The sequence below is a fragment of the Anabrus simplex genome, chromosome 2 (genome assembly GCF_040414725.1).
Source record: "Anabrus simplex isolate iqAnaSimp1 chromosome 2, ASM4041472v1, whole genome shotgun sequence".
NCBI classification, from domain to species: Eukaryota; Metazoa; Arthropoda; class Insecta; order Orthoptera; family Tettigoniidae; genus Anabrus; species Anabrus simplex.
The window spans coordinates 1,118,090,579-1,118,100,673 of NC_090266.1; the positions used below are offsets into that span (position 1 = coordinate 1,118,090,579).

Genomic DNA, 10,095 nt, shown 5'->3' on the forward strand with positions numbered 1-10,095 from the left:
ATTTACCTGGTGTGAAAATGGGAAACCACGGAAAACCATCTTCAGGGCTGCCGACAATGGGGCTCGAATCCACGATCTCCCGGATGTAAGCTCACAGCCGCGCGCCTCTACGCGCACGGCCAACTCGCACGGTCTATGTGCAAGTAGGGTAGCATCCTGCTTCATGAATTTACCGAGCTCTGAACATCTTAAGCAAGTCTCGGACCTATGGGAGAAACGGGTGTATCCACTCCCATTTGACAGGTGAGGGACTCCTTGGAAACAACTTGGCGAACGAAATGGAATTCGATGGGGAGCTATCAGTATTAATGGGGCTTGCGGAAGAAAGAAAATAGAACTGGCTGAGTTAGCAAAGAGGATGCATCTGGATGTGCTAGGATTAAGTGATATTCAGGTAAGGGGAGATAAAGAGGAAGAGCTAGGAGATTATAAAGTGTACTTGACGGGTGTTAAAAAGGGAAAGGCAGAGTCTGGGGTAGGGTTGTTCATCAAGAATACTATTGCACGCAAAATAGTTTCTGTTACGCACGTAAACGAGCGAATGATGTGGGCAGATTTGGCAGTTGGAGGAATAAGGACGAGAATTGTCTCAGTGTAGTCACCATGTGAGGGTACAGATGAGGATCAAGTTTACAAGTTTTATGAAGCATTGAGTGACAACGTAGTCAGGTTCAACAGCAAGGATAGGGTAGTGCTAATAGGCGATTTCAATGCGAGAGTTGGAAATAGAACTGAAGGATACGAAAGGGTGATTGGTAAATGTGGGGAAGATATGGCAGCTAATGGGAATCGGAAGCGTTTGCTAGACTTCTGTGCTAGTATGGGTTTAGCAGTTACGAATACATTCTTCAAGCATAAGGCTATTCACCGATACACATGGGAGGCTAGGGGTACCAGATCCATAATAGACTATCCGTTAGGAATTTACGGGTTTTTCTGGGATTTTTCCATGAAACAGATCTGTAGTGAGCTAAGTATCTCTAGGCCTAGGATAGAGAAAGTGAAATCTGTCTGTCAACGAATAACGATAGAAAATCTCCAGGACTAGGAAATTAGGCAGAAGTGTATGGATATAATTAGTAGAGAGTTCCGAACAGTGGACAGTAAGCAGGTTCAGTATATAGAAAGAGAATGGGTGGCATACAGGGATGCTGTTGTAGCAACAGTAAGGGAATGCCTAGGAACAACTGTGTGTAAAGATGGGGAAAAGCGAACATCTCGGTGGAATGATGAAGTGAGAGCAGCTTGTAGACGCAAAAAAAGAAGGCTTATCAGAAATTGCTTCAAACAAGGGCTGATGCAGGCAGAGAATTGTACATAGATGAAAGAAACAGAGCGAAACAAATAGGTGCTGAATCCAAAAGAAGTCGTGGGAAGATTTTGGTAATAACCTGGAAAGGCTAGGTCAAGCAGCAGGGAAACCTTTCTGGACAGGAACAAAGAATCTTAGGAAGGGAGGGAAAAAGGAAATGAACAGTGTTTTGGGTCATTCAGGTGCACTCATAATAGATCCCAGGGAATCACTGGACAGGTGGAGGGAATATTTGAAAAGTTTCTGAACGTAAAAGGAAATCTTCATGGTGGTGTCGCGGACAACCAAACTCATGGGGAGGAGGAAAATTATGTTGGTGAAATTACTCTTGAGGAAGTGGAAAGGATGGTAAATAAACTCCATTGTCATAAAGCAGCAGGAATAGATGAAATTACACCTGAATTGGTGAAGTATAGTGGGAAGGCACGGACGAAATGGCTTCATAGAATAATAAGATTAGCACGGAGTGTTGATAAAGTACCTTTATATTGGACAAAGGTAGTAATTGCATCTATCCATAGGCAAGGGAACAGGAAGGACTCCAACAACTAGCGAGGTATCTCATTGATTAGTGTACCAGGCAAAGTATTCACTGGCATCTTGGAAGAGAGGGTGCGATCAGTCGTTGAGAGGAAGTTGGATGAAAACCAGTGTGGTTTCAGACCACAGAGAGGCTGTCAGGATCAAATTTGCAGTATGTGCCAGGTAATTGAAAAATGCTACGAGAGGAATAGACAGTTGTGTTTATGTTTCGTAGATCTGGATAAAGCGTAGGTACCGAGGGAAAAGATGTTAACCATATTCACCGTACTGAGGGACTATGGGATTAATGATAGATTATTAAAATCAGTCAAAGGCATTTATGTTGACAATTGGGCTGCAGTGAGAATTGATGGTAGAATGATTTCTTCGTTCAGGGTACTTACAGGGGTTAGACAAGGCTGTAATCTTTCGCCTTTGTTGTTCGTAGTTTACATGGATTATCTGCTGAAAGGTATAAAGTGGTAGGGAGGGATTCAGTTAGGTGGAAATGTAGTAAGCAGTCTAGCCTATGCTGACGACTTGGTCTTAATGGCAGACTGTGCCGAAAGCCTGCAGTCTAATATCTTCCAACTTGAAAATAGGTGCAATGAGTATGGTATGAAAATTAGCCTTTCGAAGACTAACTTGATGTCAGTAGATAAGAAATTTGAGAGAACTGAATGTCAGATTGGTGATACAAAGTTGCAGTAGGCAGATAATTTCTAGTATTTAGGATGTGTTCTCCCAGGATGGTAATATAGTGAGATTGAATCAAGGTGCAGTAAAGCTAATGCAGTGAGCTCGCAGTTGCGATCAACAGTATTCTGTAAGAAGGAAGTCAGCTCCCGGACCAAATTTTTAAATAGGTCTGTTTTCAGACCAACTTTGTTTTACGGGAGCGAAAGCTGGGTGGACTCGGGATATCTTATTCATAAAACATGAAAGTGGCAGGAATGATTTCTGGTACAAACAGGTTGGAACAATGGCAGGAGGGTACTCGGAATGAGGAGATAAAGGCTAATTTAGGAATGAACTCGATGGATGAAGCTGTACGCATAAGCCGGCTTTGATTGGGTAATGTGAGGCGAATGGAGGAGGATATGTTGCCTAGGAGAACAATGACACAGTTATGGAGGGTAAGAGAAGTAGAGGGAGACCAAGACGACAATGGTTAGACTCAGTTTCTAACGATTTAAATATGAGAGGTATAGAACTAAATTAGGCCACAGAACTAGTTTAAATCCAGGATTCTGGTGGCGATTAGTAAATTCACTGAGGCTTTCAGACTGAACGCTGAAAGGCATAACGGTCTATAATGATGATGTATGTATGTATGTAATTAAACAAACCAATCAACATTCATCTGCATTTAATGCAATCGCCTAGGTGGCAGATTCCCTATCAGCTGTTTTCCTAGGCATTTTTTAAATAATTGCAAAGAATATGGGAATTTATTGAACATCTCCCTTGGTAAATTATTGCAATCCCTAACTCTCCTACTTATAAAAGAATATTTTCCCCAATTTATCCTCTTGAATTCCAACTTTATCTTCGTATTGTGATCTTTCCTACTTTTAAATACATCACTCAAACTTATTCGTCTACTAATGTCATTCCACACCATCTCTCCACTGACAGCTCGGAACCATTTAGTCAAGCAGCTCGTCTCCTTTCTCCCAAATCTTCCCAGCCCAAACTTTGCGATATTTTCGTAATGCTACCGTTTTGTCGGATATCACACAGAACAAATCGAGCGGCTTTTCTTTGGATTTTTCGCAGTTCTGGAATCAAGTAATCCTGGTGAGGGTCCCATATACTAAAACCATACTCTAGTTGGAGTCTTACCAGAGACATATATGCCATCTCTTTTACATCCTTAGTACAACCCCTAAATACCCTCATAATCATCTGCAGAGATGTGTGCCTTTTATTTAGAAGGGAAGTCTAAAAACATGTTTTTTGAGCGATTATTGGTACTAACATACAGAGTGTTACAACATTCCCCACATGTGGAATAAAAAATATGTCATATGAACAGGGGTCCGGAAACGCTCTACTTCCGTATTAGAACTCATTTTCTGCAACTCTACATAGTGCATTAATCATGGGAAATATACGGGACCAGAACGTACCAACATATCACATGAAACTTTTTCTCAGTGGCGGCGATAAGGACCCCGCACGGGGGCCCATGACTGTTTCTTAATTCAGTAGCTGAAAAGTGATTTAACATAATGATAAAGCTACAGCACACAGCACAGTATTATTTGTATTACAGAGGATTAATCCAATCTTAGGCCGTCGTTGTGCAGAGCTTCCTTCGTCAATAGGAGTACGGTAGTTATTTCTGACAGAATGTGGATTTCCCAAGCTGTTCCAATAATAATCATCCCTTGCTGCCACTAACAACAATCAACAAGGCTCTTAAGTAATTAGCTAGTTCTGAGAACCCAGTAATCAGTGAAGATGCGATGACAAAAACATCCTCCTTATCTAAACTCTAAATACTGAAGTTTCGAGCCTGTTTACAACTCTCGGCAGTCAGTGTTAGTAGGCCTACGATTGACGGTTGAGTTGTAAATAGTAGTAAATTATTTGGTCTCAGGAACGAGATTATTTCTTTATAAATTGTGACGGTCAGCGTGTTTTGGTTACTATAACTGTGTATGTATGTGTGTGCAATCCAATCAAAGCCGGCTTATGCGTACAGCTTCATCCATCGAGTTCATTCCTAAATTAGCCTTTATCTCCTCATTCCGAGTACCCTCCTGCCATTGTTCCAACCTGTTTGTACCAGAAATCATTCCTGCCACTTTCATGTTTTGTGTGTGTATTCGTGCCACATAGGTGTGTTCTTTTAATTCCTTCGGATTTGCAAACTAAATTTTGTAACTTATTATTATGATTATTATTATTATCGTCGTTGCTTTTCATTGTAATAATATACAACCTTGTACATCTTCTTCTTCTTAATCTGCTTACCCTCCAGGGTTGGCTTTTCCCTCGGACTCAGCGAGGGATCCCACCTCTACCGCCTCAAGGGCAGTGTCCTGGAGCTTCAGACTCTTGGTCGGGGGATATAACTGGGGAGAATGACCAGTACCTCGCCCAGGCGGCCTCAACTGCTATGCTGAACAGGGGCCTTGTGGAGGGATGGGAAGATTGGAAGGGATAGGCAAGGAAGAGGGAAGGAAGCGGCCGTGGCCTTAAGTTAGGTACCATCCTGGCATTCGCCTGGAGGAGAAGTGGGAAAGCACGGAAAACCACTTCCAGGATGCCCGAGGTGGGAATCGAACCCACCTCTACTCAGTTGACCTCCCGAGGCTGAGTGGACCCCGTTCCAGCCCTCGTACCACTTTTCAAATTTCGTGGCAGAGCCGGGAATCGAACCCGGGCCTCCGGGGGTGGCAGCTAATCACGCTAACCACTACACCACAGAGGCGGACTACAACCTTGTACTCATCATCATCATCATCATCTCTTTACCCTCCAGGGTCGGCTTTTCCCTCGGACATAGCGAGGGATCCCACCTCTACCGCCTCAAGGGCAGTGTCCTGGAGCTTCAGACTCTTGGTCGGGGATGCAACTGGGGAGAATGACCAGTACCTCGCCCAGGCGGCCTCACCTGCTATGCTGAACAGGGGCCTTGTGGAGGGATGGGAAGATTGGAAGGAATAGGCAAGGAAGAGGGAAGGAAGCGGCCGTGGCCGTATGTTAGGTACCATCCCGGCATTCGCCTGGAGGAGAAGTGGGAAACCACGGAAAACCACTTCCAGGATGGCTGAGGTGGGAATCGAACCCACCTCTACTCAGTTGACCTCCCGAGGCTGAGTGGACCCCGTTCCAGCCCTCATACCACTTATCAAAATTTCGTGGCAGAGCCGGGAATCGAACTCGGGCCTCCGGGGGTGGCAGCTAATCACGCTAACCACTACAGCACAGAGGCGGACACAACCTTGTACTACGAAATAAATTTGTAACTTTCCTTATCATGAAACGAGGGGCCCATTTTTAATTATTACATGAAGTGTTCAAAATGACCTCCGTTAGCATTGATACATGCAGTAGCAGCGATTAGGGGGACGAGGGGGGGGGGGCAGTGGAGAAAATATAACATTTTTATTCCATTTTAGCCAGTTGAAACTATAAATTAAAGGAATTAATTAAAAAAAGCAATTTCTACAAGCCCTGTTGTCTTATCAGCTAACTATTTCTTTAATTTTCTTTAATTATTAACAAAATTATTAGGGGAAATAACTAAACACAAAATATCGTCCATCCCGACTAACGGATTTGTATAGCGCCACGGCAAGTAGTGCAGACTTTGCATGTACTGTGAGGAAGGGTAGCAGGGGTATATTTTTTGCCAAGATCAGGAAATCTGAAGTATGATTCCCCCACGCTTGCCGCGCGCATCCGTCAGTCTGGCAGTCTCTTTAGTGTCTGTTAATTTCTTAGTGTGCAGTCGAATGCCAAATGGTTTTAATTGTATAATCACACCATACTTCTTTTTAATTGTAATGAATGTGTAATGAGAGCCTCCGTGGCTCAGACGGCAGCGCGTTGGCCTCTCGCCGCTGGATACCGTGGTTCAAATCCCGGTCACTCCATGTGAGATTTGTGCTGGACAAAGCGGAGGCGGGACAGGTTTTTCTCCGGGTACTCCGGTTTTCCCTGTCATCTGTCATTCCAGCAACACTCTCCATTCTCATTTCATAGCATCTATCAGAATAAATCGTTTTGTGAGTGGCGACCCCATCATACTAATAGCCTATATATGATTCATTCATTACATCCCTGACCCGGTCAATGACTGGAAAACAGGTTGTAGGTTTTCATTTTCAAATGTGTAATATTGTTCCTTTGACGAAAGTTGCGTTATATAATATTGGATCAAAATATCAACAAATTATTATTAGCACACTTAACTTGGTAAACTATTAACCACCGGGCGAGTTGGCCGAGCGCGTAGAGGCGCGCGGCTGTGAGCTTGCATCCGGGAGATAGTAGGTTCGAATCCCACTATCGGCAGCCCTGAAAATGGTTTTCCGTGGTTTCCCATTTTCACACCAGGCAAATGCTGGGGCTGTACCTTAATTAAGGCCACGGCCGCTTCCTTCCAACTCCCAGGCCTTTCCTATCCCATCGTCGCCATAAGACCTATCTGTGTCGGCGCGACGTAAAGCCCCTAGCAAAAAAAAAAAAAAATTAACCTTTACCTTTCTGTCAAAATTCACTTAGAGAGCATCAAAAACTTACCATTTTGTAGCGTTTTAAAATGTATATAACAATCCACCCGTCCGCTATGTCCCACACACCCGGTACTGTTTGTTGGCTGTATATTTCCCCCCCCCCCCGCACTTTTAACTCCCAATCGCCGCTACTGGATACATGTATCAACTCGCCATCACCCTATCCAGGATTCAGTATGTATGTATGTATGTATGTATGTATGTATGTAAAACAACTTCTGTACGTATTATATTGGCCTCAGTAGATCACTTCAATAGTAGACTAGTGTATGACAGTGTTACCTCACTACCAATGTTACGGATGCCAACTATGATGACTCCTCTTGGAATAATATCAGCGTTTCCCTGCGATTTCCTCACGTAGCTACCCGCAACACACATGGGTTCATTTCGTACCATATGCAAAATTGCAGCCCGATATTTAGCGTTTATTTAAATATATTATCATTTCTACATGGTATCAAAACAAAATGTTTGAAGTGAGCAATGGCCATATGAACAGTGACGGTTCTGTCCACTTCGGAAATATAATGGATTTATTGCTTTCATAAATGTCAAAAAAATGTCAAAATATACCGGGCGAGTTGGCCGTGCGCGTAGAGGCGCGCGGCTGTGAGCTTGCATCCGGGAGATTGTAGGTTCGAATCCCACTATCGGCAGCCCTGAAGATGGTTTTCCGTGGTTTCCCATTTTCACACCAGGCAAATGCTGGGGCTGTACCTTAATTAAGGCCACGGCCGCTTCCTTCCAACTCCTAGGCCTTTCCTACCCCTCGTCGTCATAAGACCTATCTGTGTCGGTGCGACGTAAAGCCCCTAGCAAAAAAAAATGTCAAAATACTCCACTGTTCAGGTAAATTATATTGCAGGAAACGATACGAAATGTCCCAAACATCAAGCTCATTTCAAGGAACAAAATAGATCATGGCTCAAAACTGTACATTAGGAGGTCAACAGTTTTGTGTTGGTTGATGGTAATGGAGTCACGGATTGCCCAGTCTCGGTTAACCACCGCTGCTAACAGCTATTGTGCGTTCATCATATACTAATAAGAAATTATAATTCTTCCGTGTATAGCGTATTTTAAAGCTGTTAGAACACTTTCGTATGGTTTGTAACTAGCCTACTGTCATTTATAACAAAAGGAAAATAAACCACTCATCTATTGCCACATTTGACGCTGCCTGGGGCAATACTTACTAATAAAGCGGTGAAGAGAAATTCGTTTCCTACCTTATCATCTAGACGGCATTTCGATTCACATCGTGCTACTAACTCTATAGAGATGAATTTTGATCAAGTAAAACTTCACGAATTATCCATTTCGTAAATCCCTCTTAAATGGCCCTATTATTATCACCTCAGTTTTGATAACCAGGCGCAATCTCATTCCGAAGTGCTCGTATTTAAATAATTAACGAACCAAATGTTTTCCAAAAAGTAAGTGCACTTGAAATGTGAACTCCTCAATGACTGCGCAGTGTATGAAGGTGTTACAAGTTCTGCCTACAGCTTATGGGGCTGCAGAAATAAACAATGTGTTTTCACACTGAAGAACATGACATAACAATAAGTGACAAAATTAATGTTTAAATAGTCCATGAAATGACGTAGGGTTGATATTGCGACAAGATATGAACTCCACGTCGATTTAAGCCACTTAATCTTCAAGACACATAACTTAATTTAGTCAACATGTGTATGTAGATATCTCAATAAAATTAAATGACTGGCATTTTTATATATTAAATCTCTATACACAGACTGCTATCTAAATAAACTATTTAAAAGTGTAGGCCTAACATTAACTTGTTTATTTTCTATTCATTTTGAGTCCAACTTATTTTAGGGTGGGGCAAACCCTATAGGTGAAGCATGTACACAATACCGCTGAAGGAGATTATAACGCTCATTGTAATTTCAATAATGCAATGAAATGGAGTCTGTTAAGAGAAGCTATCAATTACTATTGGTAAGTAAAATCACCAGTTGATAGATAATAATTGAACAAAGACTAAATAAACTATTTCTACGTCTGCAAGAAGCAAAACACTATGCGTTCATTCAAGAAACACGAAAAGCTCAATTTAGTTCAAGCGAAGGGCATTTTTACACACAGAGTAGTGTGACACATCTTGGTGCGTCTGAATATTGGTAATCAATGTCTGGTACGTTTAACGTACAGCTCATTACCATATAAAAACAGTACCCTTATTGCATGACACTCTCTCACCTGAGTAATGATAACCTTGTGTTAATAAGGTGTTCTACTTACCAACATTGCCTTCACCAACAGAGCTGCCAATGATCCAGATGTTAATAAGTGCGAAAATCCACCCCCGAAGCATCACTGGTAAAGATTTCATGGTACCTCTCGGGAAAATATAATTTAATGATTTCAGCTTTCTGAGTAAAGTTTAGTACGCATTCACATTGCCACTGAATATCATTTTCAGTGACAATGCGCAAGCCATTTCGCAGAACTAAGTCTCAGAGACGATATTTTACCAAAAATAACAAGGAAAGATGTAACTTTCAAAACAGCTGAACGAAGACTAAATCTAAAATTTCGAAGAGGGGATGAGCCCTCTTGGAAATAAAACTAGAGGCAGTTGTACCAAAATTTATAGCTGGGTAGGTACTAAATGCTCCCACGGAAAGAACTAAATTTCAACTGCATTTGAGTGACTCCAGCTGTTAGAATTGAACGATAAAAGCGGGGTAGGTAAGGATACAAAGTGGGGGTAGAGAAGGTGCTGTTGGTGGGGGTTAGTAGGGGAGATGTAGAGGGGGCGTAGTGTTGAATGCGTAGGGTTCAAAATCGATTTTTTGCTTCCCCTCCTCCAACACCTCGAACCTCGACCCACGCTACCTATCTCGCTTGCACTCGATTTCTATCGGACACACAGCAATTCCATAAAACATACACTGAGAATTCCAGCCCGTCAGAAAAGTCACCGTCCTATATAGAAGAGAAGGCTGCAAGCAGGATGTCGCATTATACACAGGT

General features: G+C 42.5%; 1 protein-coding gene across 1 annotated transcript in view; it reads right to left on the reverse strand.

The window, feature by feature from the left end:
- Window positions 1–9,731, reverse strand: part of IA-2 (tyrosine phosphatase IA-2) — a 965,150-nt gene extending 955,419 nt beyond the window's left edge. Inside the window, exon 1 of the mRNA XM_067142075.2 lies at window positions 9,361–9,731. Within this exon, the coding sequence (XP_066998176.2) occupies window positions 9,361–9,451 (91 nt within the window). The 5' untranslated portion in view covers window positions 9,452–9,731. The remainder of the gene's footprint in view (window positions 1–9,360) is intronic.
- Window positions 9,732–10,095: the final 364 nt, after the last annotated feature.